This window comes from Cibotium barometz, chromosome 21, assembly GCF_041138505.1.
Source record: "Cibotium barometz isolate CiBa-2024 chromosome 21, ASM4113850v1, whole genome shotgun sequence".
Lineage (NCBI taxonomy): Eukaryota > Viridiplantae > Streptophyta > Polypodiopsida > Cyatheales > Cibotiaceae > Cibotium > Cibotium barometz.
In genome coordinates this window covers 15,344,623-15,363,044 of record NC_141066.1, presented here as the reverse complement: position 1 = coordinate 15,363,044, position 18,422 = coordinate 15,344,623, and the positions used below count along the sequence as shown (strand labels likewise).

Genomic DNA, 18,422 nt, shown 5'->3' with positions numbered 1-18,422 from the left:
CACCCCTTTGTCTCGGGCGCCTGAAAATGCGCCTGGTGGCACTGTCTCTCTAGCATAGCCAATGCTGCCCGTGTCAATCTAGCTTTGGCTGCTGAACTCATGGTTAAGCGCGTGGCTACTGCAGAGAAGGTAACCCCTAGGTACACGTATGATGTCACCACCTCCACCTGGCGTCCTGGGAGAGTGAATGTCAGCTGACTCCTGCCCTGTCTTGATGTATGAAAGACCATAAGCTTGGTTTTCCCAAGGTTCACAGTAAGACCCCTCTGTGTGCAGAAATCATCATCAGCATAAAGCATAATATGCACTAAGGTACCTGCTAGATCAACTCCATCTCCGCCTCTCCGTGTAATGAAGTCAGCCACCTCATCAATGTATAACCCAAATAGCGTGGGGAAAAGTGGGCATCCTTGCTTCACACCAATGGTGCTAGCAATAGTCTCGGACATACCTCCTGGGCATCTGACTCGCCCAAAAACCTGCTCATTTTATGCATAGATCCCCCATGTCATATCTGCTGGTATGCCAAGAGACTGCACGCGCTGAAAGAGCCTCTCTCGTGGTACTGTGTCAAATGCCTTGCGGAAATCCACAAAGCAGCAATAGAGCTTTCTCTTCCTCACTCTGGCCTGATCAATCATACATCTCAAAGTGAATACACGGTTAGTGGAAGAGAAAGCTCTCCTGAAGCCTGCCTGCCCTGATGAGCGTAAACCTGCTCGCTCGGCATATAAGCTAAGCTCTTGCTCCAACACTGCACCATAGAGTTTGGCCAACATGTGGCCAACCATAACCGTCCTGTAGTTGCTCGGATCGAGCATATCCCCTGTTTTGTGGATCGGCACAATGGTGTGCATCGTCCACTCCGCAGGCAAACCCTCTGCTAGTGCCTTATTAAACAGGTGTGCAAGAAAAGGAGCCAAAGAATCTACTGCATATATGAGATGCTCACCCTGTAGGCCCATATGGTCGGTGGCCCGTCCATGCTGTAGGCGGTGGATAGCTTCCTTTACCATCGAGTGGGTAAAGAAGCTAGCTGTGGTAGGTCGAGGCTCCTGTGGTGGCTGAGGTATAGGTGGCTGCTATGGGGCGTGGTATATGCCCTCTGCATATGTGTGCCATGTCTGTGGGTCTGCAATGGGTGTCGGTGTCTGGGGCTCTCTGAAATGCCGCCATGAGATAGGGCTGTCTCTACTCATGAAGAAATGGAAGATCTCTAGCTCCTGTATCTCTGCGAAGGCCCGCCTTTTGCGACGAGTAAGTCTCCTCATCTCTCTCCTCGACTCCTGCTCTGTGATGGCTCCCAAGGCTCTCTGTATGCGGAGCCGTGAGTATAGGGCTCTGCACTCGTCATCATACCATCTGTTATGGGGCATAGTCCCAGATCTCGTAGGCTCTCCTGAGTGGACACGATGTGGGAAGCTCTGTAATGCAGCCTGTGTAGGAGTGATGCCAGCCGGGCTATAATGGTATCCATAGGTGCCAGGGGATCCATGAGTAGGAGCCCATCCTCTACTCTGCCAATGTATATGTCTGCCATGTCATGTGTGACGTAGATGGTAGTGTGTGGCGTCGGTATGTGGGGGGCTGGTGATACTGGTGATCCGGCTAGTGAAAATGCCAAGTATGTATGATCTGCCCCAATAGGAGGAGGTGGGATGGAGAATGAGGTGACAAGCTGTGATGCCTCCAAAGACCCCATAATGTAGTCTACCACCGTGCCTCCGGTCCGTGCATGACCCCCATGTGGGAAGCATGTCAGCCCTCCTGATCCCGGAGAGAGTGGGACATTGGTATCTTTTTCACATCCGCTCATTCGGGACCCTATTGGCAGCACAGGGCTCGTGATTGGTTGAGATCTCCACCTTGCTTGGTGTGAAATCTCCATTTTGTAAAATTTTTCATACTCAATAGAAGTCTCCTTTCTGAAAAAAAAAACGCATGCGTAGCCGGAAGGAGGCCTTCCTGTACACATGGTGCATGGGTCCCTTCCTCACTAATCCGGCCGGTGAGATGACTTGGTATTACAGGCCACTGTTATGGCCCCCCCTTTCTCCCTTGTATGAGGTAGATATTCCTCTGAGAGCAGCCAGCCATGGAGGGAACCACCCCTCCCTACTTTGTTTTCATGCCTCTTATGAGGGTTTTGAGCATGTACATTTAGCCTTCCGGCTTCTTTTTTTTTAAATTAATAGAAGGATCTCTTTTCCGGAAAAAAGAAAGAAAGAAATCACTATGCATTTCCCAGTGGGCTCTAGCCCGAGTGGTATAACAATTGGGCTTGCTATAAGGCTGGTCTGCCTGGCACCTTTAGAAAAATAAATAGATCAGTCAATCAACTAATTAATGCGCATATTTTTGTTGCTTGTACAATACTTGCCTTGCAACTTTTAAGGGTCGTTGATATTCTTGCTCAAGTTTGCATTTTAATATATAGGTACGATTTTCTCAACATGTAAAAGAGTAACATAGTGTAGGTGCTTTTCTTTCAGGTTGAAGGTGCCACAAGAGAGGGAAACAGAGGCCTTTCCATTTGGGATACTTTTGTCAACACACCTGGTTAGTTGAAATGGATGATTATCCTGCTCATGAGTAGGGTTTAAAATAGGGTTTATAAGGAAGTCTTGCCATCATCGCCATCATTATCATCATCATTGTTTTACCCCCCCCCCCGCCAATCACCATCACCATCACCATCATCACCACCACCACCACGACAACGACCACAACCATCATCATCATCATCATCACCACCACCACCATCATAATCATCATCACCACCATCATCATAATCATCATCGCCACCACTATCCATCTTTAAGACTTAACGGTTTTCTCAATCTACTTAATAGGAACTAAAAGTGCCACTTTGTGTGTAGCTAGCTTGCTTGTGTTGTACCTCACTGAACACTCTTTTCTCTTACTTTCTTAATGCCCAGTTTTCAGTATTTTTTAAATTTATCAAAGTCTTTGGTGCACAGGCAAGATCGAAGATGGAAGTACTGCCAATGTTGCATGTGATCAATACAATCGCTTTAGGGTTTGTTTTTGCTTCTCATATCTTCATGGTTCCCCCCCCCCCCCCCCCAAAAAAAAAAAAAAAAACACGTGTACACAGGCGCATGCAGAGCTATACAGATATATAAGTTCTCAATAATATAAGGTAAAGCTTGGTTTTCAGAGTGTCGGTGAGTAGTGCAGTTGTCACCCTAAAATGGCTTGCAGTCACAATGTTGGCAGCCTGGTATGCTAAGGGGATAGCATTGTTGCTATTTTGACAGGATGATGTAGATTTAATGGATGATTTAGGATTTAAAGCATATCGGTTTTCCATCTCATGGCCTCGCATATTCCCTGGTACAATCCGAAGCATAAGTTCTTGTATTAGTACTTCTTTACTCGTAACTGAGCTCTCTGATTTTGATTTGAAATGGAACCCTTACTTTTAAACCATGCACTTCAATGCAGATGGATTTGGCAATATGATAAATCATGAGGGTATTCAGTATTATAATAATCTCATTGACTACCTTTTGGAAAAAGGTATTGTGTCACCTAATGTCAGTATTGCAAAGCATCTAATCTTTTCAAGAAACAAGGACGTTTCAAAATATTAGTAATGCTTAGGTGGTTACATTATATTGAGTGAATAATAGTAATCTTCAAGTGCTGCACTGGACATATATGTCAATTCCCTGGGGTGTGTGCATGTATGTTTGTGTGCATGTGTGCATATATAAAACTTGCCTTTCTACCCTTGAATACTGAAACAATTGCTATATAAATTGTTTGGATTATTAGGCATGACACCCTTTGTAACTTTATATCATTGGGATCTACCTCAAGTACTGGAGGACAAATTAGGAGGTTGGCTAAGTCCGGAGATATCGTAAGTACACCCTATTTTTGGCTCTTTATTTTTTTGGTACATCAAGAAAACTTCTCTATTTTTTTTAAATGTTGGGAGGTTTTAAAAAACAAATTCTCTTTATGATGCAGGAAGTATTTTGCAATTTATGCAGAAGCATGTTTCAAGGCATTTGGAGACCGTGTGAAACACTGGATCACAATCAATGAGCCTCTTCGGTTTGCAATCTTAGGTTATTCTATCGGCGTCCATGCACCTGGTAGATCCTCGGACAGATATAACTGCCCTTGTGGGGACTCCTCTGTGGAGACTTACATTGTTGGACATCATGCACTGCTGGCTCATGCTGCCACCGCAAAAATCTACAACGAAAATTTCAAGGTACTCCCATGCTGTACGAAGTTTGAAAACGAATAATTTATAACAGATAAAGACTGGGAGTGGAAAGTTTATATGTCGTCAATGGGATCAATACATTGTGGTCTCCAAACCTGCCAAGCCGTTAGGTTCCCTATATTACATGTTCTTGCCTGGTCAGTTTCTCCCTATGGATTGGAGACTTGCATCTACCCATCACCTCAGAGGGAGTCTTAGACGGATCGATCAAATTGATGCAGCTGTACCTCATGAGTGGATTACCGGCACATTTCACGATCAACATAATCCTAGGTGGATGGAAGTTTTTTCTCCAGGATAGGAGTGCCATTAACTTGTGTTAGCCTTGCTGGATCACAATGAAGAGGGAGATATTATATCCATCCAGGATGGAGATTGTTGAAATGTGAGATGCAGGCGATTATTCCTAGCACTTCCCTTAATCCAGTGAGAGTAGTTAGTCAGACAAGAAAGCATTGGCATGTTGACCCTCCGCCTGATATTGTGACCCATGGGTCTTGGTGCTTATGGTTGTATGGTGGATGTCCTGTCAGATATCTTCATTGGGATCTTGGTGAGTGGGAGCGGATGGATGCAGCCAATCCTATGAAGAGTCAGCCTTTTTTCAGCTATAGTGTCCGTAATGCTAGCTAGGCTCCTACTTGGACAGATTCAGAGGACGACTACACTCAAGCCGTGCTGGGAGAGCTATGATATCACCATTGTTTCAAAAGAGATTTGATCAATGGAGGGCTATATTTGGAGTAGACCCCGCATGCCTCTGGTAGCTTCTAAGACAGTGCATATGGGGGTGTAGAGCTTCTCAGATTTGGGGCTCAGCTCAGCGCAAATTGAAGAGAGATACCATTTATTTTACTTGCGATGCTATTGCTTGGCTCACTTAGATTGGTCCACAAATATTTTATGAAAGAAGGGATCTGGACACCGCCATTGCATGCTATAGGATATTCCTCATCCACAGTATAGAACACCTCTGCAGAGGATTGATACTACTTGAGAGCGCATTGCCAGTATCATAGCTTGATAGATTTGGAGGGCTAGATGCGCAGAGGCTATTGAGGGCACTCGGATATACGACACTCAATGCATTTGTACTATATGGGGAGATATTATTCACTCTCTTATGGCCACGTGGGCTTGTATACAAGGACCATCCAAGTCTGCACAAGCAAAGCACAATGTTTCCATGAGGGAGTGGATCAAGGGATGTTTTTCTCAAAAACGACCCCCTGGTGCCTTTGTGCCCTATATTGGTTGAGATCACCCTACATTTTGGGATGTGGTCTTGTTTTGTTCTGACTTCCAGCCATGATTTAGTATGGTATATTCATACTTAAGTCTCCTTTAACAAAAAAAGAAGAAGCATAATGAATGTGTGTGTGTGTATGTGTGTGTGTGCGCGTGCGTGCATGCTAGTTTTCAGTTATGCCGTTTATTCTCACGAATGCCCCGGCCATGTTCAATAGAATGGTGGATCGCATTTTTCCGTGAGCATTAGAAACTCACAGGTGTGTTTTTTGATGGTATCTTGAGCTGGAACACCGCCAGCATTTTGGCCATTGTGTTTGAAGAGCTTCGTAACCATAAGTTCTTCATTACTGCGAAAAAGAGTGAATTTTTCCTTTCCAAGATTCACTATTTGTGTAACCGATCCCGTCAAGTGGGAAGACTCCGTTGGACACCCACACGCTTAATAGCACAACTTTAAAACCACAAATTTGAAATGGACAACTTAATACAACTTGAAATTGAAATGAAATGAAATGGAAAGATGGACACCAGCACTGGGGCCGGAACGGGCCGACCCCCCCCTCAATATATGATATATTTATTGGGAGTATTTAACAAATACAATGCTCCATGGGTTCCAAGAACCAAATGATGTCCATGTACATATGAAAACAGTACCAAACAAATAGGCTCGAAGTTGAAGTTCGATGTAGATGCTCGAAGCAGAATGACCACTAGCGTGGTCCAATCTCTACGGTCCTCTGCTTTCACTGGACTCTGCGGACAGCGCCTCACTGGTGTTCCGAGACCACGCACAAACAGGCGCTCTCGTACTAACGCCTGGCTCTCCCGATCTCAGCACCTTTGGACCGAGGTTCTCCAATAGAGCTTGGACAACCCGGCACCGAACGGGTGGAAAAAGGCCGTATAGGGAGTCGGAAATCCCTTATCAGGTTTAAACACAAAATACTTTACTTAAATCTGAAATTCACTTACTTGTGGATTGTAGTTGGCAGACCAGAATTCATGGTGTTAGTACGCAGTTACTTGAGAGAAACACCATGATGCAGCAGCATGTTGAGAGAAGTGGCTGCCTGGAGTAAAGTATAGCCTTTTGGTGTGGACAGCCGCCTGCTTAAGCACAGCCTGTTGGTGGTAGACAAAAAAAAGGCCTAGCTGCAGGATACAGCGTGTTGGAGATGTTCACACAGCCTGCTGGTGATGAATACACAGCCGGCTGCTGTGCAGTGCAGCAACTAGTAGTGCAGCTGCCCAAGAGAGAAACGCCATGGGCTGGTGATCATGCGCACAACCGCCTGGGGGGTAGTTCAGAAGTCGCCTAGGTGTGCAGAGAATACAGCCGCCTGTTGAAGGATTAGCGCAGTCACTTGAAGCGTGTACAGCCACCAGCCACGATGGAAGAGATGGCCGCCTAGTTATATAGAAACGCAGCCAGCAGCCTTAGATGTAGTCGCCAGCTGTAGAGGTAAAGCATGCGCCGTCTGTATGGGAGAGGCAGGTGAAGCGCACAACCGCCTGGGAGAACATGCGATGGAACAATCTGAAGAAAGCGTGGAAATGAACGCCCAGCTATCCTTCACGAAGGGTGATGGCTCTTTTTTATAAAATTTAAGGTGGAGTTTAACAAATTGATTTGGCTGGGCCCCCCACGCTTGCATGTTGGTGGCCAGTTCCAAAAGGGTGTGGTGGGTGACCGTGCCCACCCCCACACTCACTTAAGTGGGGCTCCCCACCTTGGCCCCTAAGTGGGTGCCCAAAGTGGTGCCCACATTTAAATGAATGTGAACACTTAACCTTATAAAACAAAGGGGTTAGAATAAAATATTAAAAACAACATGTGCGACATACTTACCACCGGTTCACATGCACCAAAACTTGTCAGAATACAGAGCAGACTTCACGACTCACTGGCAGGCGTCCCCGCTCAGTAAGTAACACGTCAAGCAGGCAAACACACAAATACATGTCATGCGAAAACAGTTTCAAACATGCAAAACATGTGTGCATGTGCAAATAGTAACATGGACATATCTCTCGTTCATGGAGCAAGTACAAAATATCTGTCGGCACAAAACTGGCACGACATAAAAACATATAAACCTGGTCTTCCTATGGAGTGACAGTCCCATAGGTAAGACACAGTTCCAGGCACGAGTCTCCCTATGGTGTGACAGTCCCATAGGCAAAACACGGCACGAATACTGGCTCTTCCATGGCGTGACAGTCCCATGGGTCGAACACAGTCCAGGTCATACACGGGTGGCACTGGTCTGGCTCCCGTCCATACGACACCATCCTGCTAACACACGGGTGGCACCAGTCTGGCTCCCGTCCATGTCAGCAAAATACTGGCCTCTTCACACGAGACACCGGCCTGGCCTCAAGTGAATGAGACGCAAAAACTGGAGATGGACCAAATGGCCCAATTGGTGACATCCCCCCGGGCTTCTAAAGAGTTGACCTCAACTGAAAAGCCTCAAGATATGCCTGCAATAACTGCGGATAATCTGCAAAATAATCCTCATTTACCCATTTGGCATCAATCGGCAAATAATTCTTAAACTTCACAAGGTATCTCCTGGAAAGCTTTCCTGCAGGTAGCTTTCTCTCCTTGTGAAAAACAATCTGTTCTGGCTGGAGGATCTCCTCAAGCTCTTCAATTTCTGGCGGATCTTCTGTGACAGGGTCATCAGGATCTGGCCCCACATATTTCCGAAATAGACTCACGTGAAAAGCATTGTGAATCTTCCAATGACTAGGTAAAGCAAGCCTGTAAGACACTTCATTGATCTTGTGAATCACCTTGAAGGGTCCATAATAGCGAGGAGAAAGCTTAGGATATGATCCTTCTCGTCCTGGCCTCTTCCGAAGCCTAGCCTTCTCAAATTTCAGCAATACCCAATCACCTTCTTTGACTTCCATGTCCCTTCTATGCTTGTCCGCAGCCATTTTATGCTTATCCTGAGATCTTGCAATGGCTGTCCGCACCTGACCAAAGGCAACATCCAAGTCACGAACATATTCATCAGCTGCAAAAATCTCATCCTTAGTACGAAGGATGGGTGGCAATACCACTCTGCCATAAATAATCTCAAACGGAGCCTTTCCTGTGGAAGCATGGATTGTATTGTTGTAGGCAAACTCAACAAGTGGAAGATACTTCTCCCATGCACTCTTTTGATCTGCCACATAACACTTCAACAAATCCAACACGGCTGAATTTGCAGCTTCACTTTGGCCATCCGTTTGGGGATGATAAGCTGATGAAAACTCAAGCTTAGTACCCATATTATCAAACAAAGCCCTCCAAAATAGGCTTGTAGTCCTGGGATCTCTATCCCCAACAATGGATTTAGGCATACCATGATGCTTGAAAATATTAGCAAGAAAAAGCTTTACCATATGATCAGCTTTGATGTTTCTTGACGGGCAAGAAGTGAGCTTGCTTGCTAAACCTGTCCGCAATAGTCCAAATAGCATCATTCCCATGCTGGGATCTAGGCAAATCCATAGTAAAATCCATCGTGATACTTTCCCAAGGTTGCGAGGGAATTGGCAATGGCTGAAGCAAACCTGGAGGTTTTTGTCTGTCAAATTTCACCTTTTGGCAAGTAATACATGCACGCACATAAGCCTCAATGTCTTTACGCATGCTTGGCCAAAAGAAATACCTCTGAATCATACGAGTAGTAGGCATAATACCTCTATGACCAGCATAAGGTGGAGCGTGACATTCGTCCATAACCTTTGGACGCAAATCCTTCACCACACATAGGCAATTATCCTTCATGAGATAACCCTCGTTGATAACATAAGAGGCATGTGAATGACCAGCCATCAAATCAGTCCATATATGGCAAAAATCAGCATCCAAATGATACAAATCTCTCAGTGGTAACCGATCCCGTCAAGTGGGAAGACTCCGTTGGACACCCACATGCTTAATAGCACAACTTTAAAACCACAAATTTGAAATGGACAACTTAATACAACTTGAAATTGAAATGAAATGAAATGGAAAGATGGACACCAGCACTGGGGCCGGAACGGGCCGACCCCCCCCTCAATATATGATATATTTATTGGGAGTATTTAACAAATACAATGCTCCATGGGTTCCAAGAACCAAATGATGTCCATGTACATATGAAAACAGTACCAAACAAATAGACTCGAAGTTGAAGTTCGATGTAGATGCTCGAAGCAGAATGACCACTAGCGTGGTCCAATCTCTACGGTCCTCTGCTTTCACTGGACTCCGCGGACAGTGCCTCACTGGTGTTTCGAGACCACGCACAAACAGGCGCTCTCGTACTAACGCCTGGCTCTCCCGATCTCAGCACCTTTGGACCGAGGTTCTCCAATAGATCTTGGACAACCCGGCACCGAACGGGTGGAAAAAGGCCGTATAGGGAGTCGGGAATCCCTTATCAGGTTTAAACACAAAATACTTTACTTAAATCTGAAATTCACTTGTGGATTGTAGTTGGCAGACCAGAATTCATGGTGTTAGTACGCAGTTACTTGAGAGAAACACCATGATGCAGCAGCATGTTGAGAGAAGTGGCTGCCTGGAGTAAAGTATAGCCTTTTGGTGTGGACAGCCGCCTGCTTAAGCACAGCCTGCTGGTGGTAGACAAAAAAAAGCCCTAGCTGCAGGATACAGCGTGTTGGAGATGTTCACACAGCCTGCTGGTGATGAATACACAGCCGGCTGCTGTGCAGTGTAGCAACTAGTAGTGCAGCTGCCCAAGAGAGAAACGCCATGGGCTGGTGATCATGCGCACAACCGCCTGGGGGGTAGTTCAGAAGTCGCCTAGGTGTGCAGAGAATACAGCCGCCTGTTGAAGGATTAGCGCAGTCACTTGAAGCGTGTACAGCCACCAGCCACGATGGAAGAGATGGCCGCCTAGTTATATAGAAACGCAGCCAGCAGCCTTAGATGCAGTCGCCAGCTGTAGAGGTAAAGCATGCGCCGTCTGTATGGGAGAGGCAGGTGAAGCGCACAACCGCCTGGGAGAACATGCGATGGAACAATCTGAAGAAAGCGTGGAAATGAACGCCCAGCTATCCTTCACGAAGGGTGATGGCTCTTTTTTATAAAATTTAAGGTGGAGTTTAACAAATTGATTTGGCTGGGCCCCCCACGCTTGCATGTTGGTGGCCAGTTCCAAAAGGGTGTGGTGGGTGACCGTGCCCACCCCCACACTCACTTAAGTGGGGCTCCCCACCTTGGCCCCTAAGTGGGTGCCCAAAGTGGTGCCCACATTTAAATGAATGTGAACACTTAACCTTATAAAACAAAGGGGTTAGAATAAAATATTAAAAACAACATGTGCGACATACTTACCACCTGTTCACATGCACCAAAACTTGTCAGAATACAGAGCAGACTTCACGACTCACTGGCAGGCGTCCCCGCTCAGTAAGTAACACGTCAAGCAGGCAAACACACAAATACATGTCATGCGAAAACAGTTTCAAACATGCAAAACATGTGTGCATGTGCAAATAGTAACATGGACATATCTCCCGTTCATGGAGCAAGTACAAAATATCTGTCGGCACAAAACTGGCACGACATAAAAACATATAAACCTGGTCTTCCTATGGAGTGACAGTCCCATAGGTAAGACACAGTTCCAGGCACGAGTCTCCCTATGGTGTGACAGTCCCATAGGCAAAACACGGCACGAATACTGGCTCTTCCATGGCGTGACAGTTCCATGGGTCGAACACAGTCCAGGTCATACACGGGTGGCACTGGTCTGGCTCCCGTCCATACGACACCATCCTGCTAACACACGGGTGGCACCAGTCTGGCTCCCGTCCATGTCAGCAAAATACTGGCCTCTTCACACGAGACACCGGCCTGGCCTCAAGTGAATGAGACGCAAAAACTGGAGATGGACCAAATGGTCGGCCAATTGGTGACAATTTGGGACACATTGTATTGAAGAATGGTGTCAAGATGGATCCTTCAAAGATTGAAGCCATTTGGAATTGGCCTGAGCTATCTTCTGAACATGAAGTACGAAGCTTTCTGGGTTTATGCTCGTATTACAGGGGTTTTATCAAACACTTTGCATGGATTGCTTCGCCATTGCATGAGCTCACTAAGAAGGAGGTGGTCTTCAAATGGAGAGTTGATAAGAAAGAGGATTTCATTCGCCTCAAGGATGCTGTTATGAGTGGGCCTGTGTTAGTCATTCCAAACTTGCAGAAACCTTTCCATGTGAAGTGTGATGCATTCGGAAGTTGCATTGGGGCTGTCCTAAATCAAGAAGGACATGCCATAGCTTATGAAAGCTGTCGTGAACCTGCGCTGCTGCCCCCGCCTGACCTCTGTTGCCTGCGCCTGCTCCTTTGCTGCTCCCGCATGCCTCTTCTGCCTTCGCCTGCCCAATTGCAACCCCCCGCCTGTCCCTCTGCAGCCTTCGCTAGCCTTTCCTCAGTCCTCACCTGCCCTTCGCTAGCCTTTCTTTAGTCCCCGCCTGTCCTTCAGCTGCCTACGCCAGCCCCTCTGGTGCCCCCCGCCTGCCTTCGCCTGCCCCTTGTGCTGCCCTCGCCAGCCTCTTTTACTGCCCTGCCTCCTCCTTTGTTGCCCGCCCCCTGCCTTCTTCAGTCCTCGCCTGCCCCTTTGCTGCCCCCGCCTACCCCTTTGCCCTTGCTTCCCCAGCTGCTCCCACCTTGCCCCCCTTCCTCTGCTCCCGTTTTCCCAGTAGCTATTTTATCTGGATTCAAGTCAGCCGCCCACTTTTCTTGATTGGTCTTATGGCTTTTTCTGCCGCAGCCAATCTCTCATCACCCCCACTGGACGGGAGAATCATCAATTTCTCACAAGACGAGCTCACCTCTCTTTAGCACAACATTGACCTTGAGGTCCAAACTACCCTTGTTGCGAGAGTTTATGGTTCCCACCCCTCTCGTTTGCAGGCCCGTGAATGGCTTCTAGCAACTCTCCCTTCGGAGCTGATTGTGCACTTTCAGGATACTCGTTTACTTGGTCGAGGCTTCTTCCAGGTGGACTTTCATTCTTCAGAAGCTACTTCTCAAGCTTTGGCTAGCAGCCCCTTTCCTCTTGGTCCTAGGAATATTTTCTTCTTTCAGTACCAAGTAGGCTTTGATCCAGTGGTGGAGGATCAACGCCTTACCCCAGTCTCACTACGGTTCCTTGCTCTTCCTCGGTCCTATTGGAAGCTTTTAGCTTCCATAGGGGCATCCTTTGGCCAGGTTCTAGAGGTACCAATCCTCCCGAGCTCTTCCGCCTCAGCTTCCGCGGCCGTTACCACCACTCTTGATGGTGTACCCTAGGTCCTTGTGCTTGTTCTTGATCCATCGATTACTGATGATCATGTTATGCTTTAGAGACCTGATGGATCTCATTTCCGCCAGAGGATGGAGATTGCAGGCAGACCTGACCAGTGTCGGATTTGTCGTCGACAGGGTCACATTGCTAGAGATTGTCCCAGATCGAGGGGCCATGCTAGGAGGCGGCGTGGTCCTGCCTATCAGAGGCCTTCTACAGATGCCGAGACTCCAGCTGCTCCTTTGCCACAGCAGACCACACAGCGTTGGGTTGTGGTTAGGGATGGCAGGCACCCTCGGACCCCCGTGCCTGCCCCTTCACCCACACCCCCTGTGGAGCACCCTAACCCCTATGCAGCTCTTGCCTCACAGGATGTTGATCCTTTTTTGGAGGATGAGGCCTTGCAGGCACATGATCTGGATCCCTCATAGGAGGATGTTGCATTACAGTTACAGGATGATTGTACCCTTGAGGATGATGTTGCACATTCTCATGGTACCTTTCCAGTTATGAGGACTTGCCCTGGCTTTTCCCCGGAGTGGGAGAGAGAGGTAAGGTTTACATCGTACTTTCGCCTCTAAAGGGGGTCCTTCGTCGACCACGAGATCTGGTCGTTCCTACTCTGAGTCTTTATGAGGATTGTCTCTTGGAACATTCAGGGTCTTGGGGGTTTTTTTCCGCGTCGACGGAAACAAATTGTAAAAACCCAGCTTCATTGTGCAGTCACAGGTGGACCTATGGATATATTGCTCTTGCAAGAGCATAAACTGGATGCTAGTCAGTGTGGGAGATCAGGCAAGCTTCTCTCGGGACACACCTTTTGGTCACCGACTGTTGGTACCAAGGGTGGTGTTTGTATCTCTGTTTCAGCTTTGATCTTGCCTTGCATCATTGGACATGGTGTCATTTTGCCTGCGAGAGCGCAGTGGATCCTTCTTATGCAGGGTACTACACGCATTGGTATTCTCAACCTCTATGCTCCTAACCATAGAGGTGAGAGGATTGCCTTTTGGAAATCTCTCACTACATTGATGCCTCTTGCCAACCATTGGATTATTGGTGGGGATTTTAACATGGTTGAGATGCCAACGGATAAAAGAGGTGGACATGAGGGCTTGGTGCATCCTCTTGAAAAAGCGTCTTGGGAGAGGTTTATACTCTCCATTCATGGTTGAGATTGTTGGCATGAGGATGACATTTTGAGGAGTCCATCCACTCTTCTTTATTCATGGTCTAACAGGAGAAGAGATGTAGGATGTATCTATGCACGGTTAGACAGATTTTATGTGGATGATAGGGTGCTTGACAGAGGTGGACATACTTTTATTGCTACAGGCACCTCCAAATCGGATCATTGCCCAATGGTTTTATGTATTAGAGATCCAAATTGCCTTGGATCAGCACCCCATGTACACATCCCTGATCATTTGTTTTCAGATGCAGAGCTATCACGTCGTATGCTTGATATTTGGAGATCTCATGACTTCTTATAGGCCTCTCAAAGCCTGGCCTCTGCTCTCTGTGATATTAGTGACTTTTATCACACATGTGCCCTGTCTAAGAGGCAAGAGGCCTTGGACTTAGAAAGGGCTATTAGACGTAGATTGGCTGCCTTGCAAAAAGAGCCGGAGAAACATCCTCATGCTCAATGGGTTGCAAATTCTTTATGTACTGTTAGAGCAGATTTTCATCACTCTCTTGAGCAGTGCGTGGAATATCGTTTCCATGCCCAGGAATCCTTTTGGACACAGATGGGTGGCGGATGTAACAAACATTTCTTTGCTTCTCATCACGGCCCATCTCATGCCAGAGATAGTGTCAGGCAGTTGCAGGATTCACATGGCACTCTTGACTCAGATCCTCTTATGGTTAAACAGATTGCCACCGATTTCTATTGCTAGCTTCTTAGTGCTGAGCCGCATTCTGATTTGAGACACAGGGCACAGAGGAAGGTTTGGAATGCATTGCCACATTTGATCACTGAGGAGATGTGTGCCGCTCTGGATGCCCCTTTTTCTATGCAGGAGTTCAGTCATGCTCTTCATGCCTTACCTCATGGTAAGTGTCCAGGGGAGGATGGCCTCTCCCCTGTTTTTTTCATTACTTTTTGGGATGAGATTGGGGCTGGGATCACATCGGCTTTGCATGAGATGTGGGACACATGTTCTATGCCTTCTTCTCTCAGTGAGGGGCTTATTTATCTTATTCCTAAGAGCGGGGATAAGACATTGATTGGCCAGTGGAGACCTATCACCTTACTTGGGACTGCCTATAAGATTCTTGCTAAGGCAGCGAGCATCAGGTTGCAACCAATTTTGCACGATGTTATTCATGATACCCAGAATGGATTCTTACACGGCAGGAGCATCTTTGATAACATTTTCTCGTTTTGGGAGGCCGTCGAATGGGCTAAAGCGAGCAATCAGCCCTTAGCCATTCTGCTCTTGGATTTTGAGAAGGCCTATGATAGAGTGGATTGGGACTTCCTTGAGGGTACTCTTAGTCATATTGGCTTTTCTCAGAGATGCATCAAGGGAGTTTCATGCATGTATCGTGATGCCCACAGTAGAGTTCTTGCTTGCGGTGATAGAGGAGAGCAGTTTCAGATTTCTCGCTCAGTACGACACGGCTGCCCATTAGCCCCTTTGTTATATATCATATTTGCAGAGGCCATGAGCATCTTTCTCCACTCCACTGCTGGTATTTCAGGATTGAGGTTGCCTCTTTGTAGTCAAGAGGAATTGGTTGACTCTGAGTTAGCTGATGACACAGCCCTATTTTTGGAGGCTTCACATATATGCTTACCTTCCTTCCGGGTAGCATTAGAGGAGTTTTGTTTGGCAGCAGGGTCACTCATTAATTGGCACAAATCTGTTGGTTTTTGGGTTAGTGATTCACCGAGAGTTGATTGGGGTGCAGAGCTTGGTTTTACTTGGATCGGTAGAGGATGCACTGCTAGATATTTGGGATGCCAAGTTGGGATTGATATTTCTCCTGCACAGCAGTTTGCTCCAGTACTTATGGGTATCCGGAAGAAGCTCCTCCATTGGAGCTCCAGGAGATTAGATTTAGCCTCCAGGAGCTTGGTTTTACTTGGATCAGTAGAGGATGCACTGCTAGATATTTGGGATGCCAAGTTGGGATTGATATTTCTCCTGCACAGCAGTTTGCTCCGGTACTTATGGGTATCCGGAAGAAGCTCCTCCATTGGAGCTCCTCCATTGGAGCTCCAGGAGATTAGATTTAGTCTCCAAAGCTTTGGTGGCTAATCAGGTTTTGCTTGCATTAGCTTGATTTATTGCCTCTTCTTGGTGCTTCTCTCGTGCATGCATTGGCCAATTGCGGAGATTGATCCGTAATTTTCTTTGGTCGGGCTTGGATGGCACCTCAGACACTCGTGCTGCCAGGGTAGCTTTGCTCACAGTTATTTAGCCCAAACGAGAGGGGGGCTTGAATATTATCGATCCGGATGTTTAGTGCAGGGCGTTGCTTTGCAAACTTGTGGTCAGAGGTTTCCTACCTGGCACTAAGCCTTGGAAGGATTTTGTCTTGTCTCAGATTTCCAGATGTACACCCAGGGTCAGGAGAGACTGGATGCCCAGCAGATGTTTTTTGTTCACAAAGTCTGATATTAGGACACCATCTTCCCCTCTTATTGCAGCCATTGTCAGAGCATGGAGAAGCATGAGATATTTTTTGCGACAAAGGCTTCCTAGGTCTTTGGACGAGGCTGACCAACAACCTATTATGTGGAATGAGTTCATTAGGGATGAGGTTGGTCGGCCACTTGGTGCATCTCGTTATATGCAATGGTCAGGATGGGAGAGATGCGCATACAGAGTTCTTGCTTGGAAGACCTTTAAGAGTCTTCCGGAGGATCGAAGAGTTGCATCCACTCAGCATCTTAGGGGCTCTCGCATTTGTATTGATCAGATTGATGCAGCTATTCCGCATGAGTGTCTTTCTGGGACCTTTCACGGAGACTATCATCCGAGTTGGCTGGGAGTTTTTTCGAGGATAGGCATAGCTCTGCAGGTCATTGCTCTCCCGGGCCAGGAGGATACCGATTGCCTCATTTATTCTATCATGCCTGGTGGGAGATTGAGGAGATGTAGTATGGAGGAGATCATCCCAAATACTAGGCTTAGTCCAATGAGGATTGTTGGTCGCTAAGGGGAAGCACTGGTTCATTGACCCTTCTCCTCATATAGTGACTCATGGCTCTTGGTGTTTGTGGCTATATGGTGGTAGTCCTATCAAATATCTTCAGTGGGATTTAGGAGAGTGGGAGTGGATTGATGCATTCGATCCTTTGAAAAGCCTTCCTTTTTTTAGTTTCACTATTCGGAATGCCAGGCTTCTCCTCACTCGAGAGATGCATAGGATCCCTACTCTTAGGTCTCATTGGGAGAGCTATGATATTTCTCCAGTGACACAGCGCAGATATTGGCATAGACTTTGGCACTCATACAGAAGGAGCTAGATCTCTCATTTCTTTTGGTTATTCTTACATGGTGGTCTCCCCACAATCAGTGCACCTTCCTGTCCTAGATGTGCGGCAGATTCTGAGTCCGTACAACATTGTCTATGGGGATGCAGCTTTGCACAACAGATTTGGAGTCCTGTAGCCCAACTTATGGGCAAATTGAGTGGCCGAGCCATGCATGTGACTTGGGGGGCAGTTGCTTGGCTCTCCTAGTAGTCTGGTCCGTAGCTTTTTTATGAGGGCAGTGGTACAGATTCTGCTTTTTTCATCCGTAGAGGTATTGCCCAGCATGGTTTATTGTAGGATGTTCCTCACTCTGATTATACACCCCCTAGACAAAGGATTGACACCAGTTGGGAGATTATTGCCAGTGTTACAGCATGGCAGATCTGGAGAGCTAGATGCACGGAGGCTATTGAGGGTGTCCAGATTTTTGGGTCTCAGTGCATTAGTACTATATGGGGTGATATCATCCACACTCTTATGGCTACTTGGGCTCGCATTTAGGGGCCCTCTTGTTCTGCGCAGGCGAAGCGTGTGATATTTATGCGGGAATGGGACCATGGCATCTTCTTTTCCTCTAGTACCACAGGTCTTACATGGCATCATGATGCTCCTCAGTGGTTGAAATCACCTTACATATTGGGGTGATTCTATTCTTTTCCGGCTTATAGCTGTGATTGTTGTATGTTTTTCTTATACTTAATAGAAGTCTCTTTCTGGAAAAAAAAAAAAAAGAGAGCCTAAGGTGCTTCTTGATGCAAACAAAGCTTTCGGAGAAGCATATGAGGATGGCAAACTTCTTGTCTATGTTTCATTTTAAGATCATGCACACTCCAGGAAAGAAGAATGTGGTGGCAGATGCACTGTCTAGAAATTCATATGTGGCTGCAATGTCAATTACCTCACATGGGGACTTGTTTGCCATGCGTGGATTGTAACATACGGATGCTGATTTTGGGCATATATGGACTGATTTTGTGGCTGGACATGCATGTGCCTCTTAGAAGACGGGTATCTCATGAAGGATAACTGCCTCTGTATCTCTCAAACATGAGGCAAAAGGTCATTAATGAGTGCCATGCTCTTCCATATGCATAACATAGAGGTAT

The 18,422-nt window shown here is 46.8% G+C and overlaps 1 protein-coding gene across 1 annotated transcript in view; it reads left to right on the top strand.

Annotated features, from left to right (window-relative positions):
• LOC147626892 (beta-glucosidase 42-like) overlaps positions 1 to 18,422 on the top strand; it is a 65,257-nt gene that overhangs the window by 18,578 nt on the left and 28,257 nt on the right. Inside the window, exons 2-7 of the mRNA XM_086815217.1 lie at positions 2,478 to 2,559; positions 2,982 to 3,040; positions 3,282 to 3,357; positions 3,469 to 3,543; positions 3,802 to 3,889; positions 4,000 to 4,249. Coding sequence (XP_086671343.1) covers positions 2,478 to 2,559; positions 2,982 to 3,040; positions 3,282 to 3,357; positions 3,469 to 3,543; positions 3,802 to 3,889; positions 4,000 to 4,249 — 630 coding nt within the window. The remainder of the gene's footprint in view (positions 1 to 2,477; positions 2,560 to 2,981; positions 3,041 to 3,281; positions 3,358 to 3,468; positions 3,544 to 3,801; positions 3,890 to 3,999; positions 4,250 to 18,422) is intronic.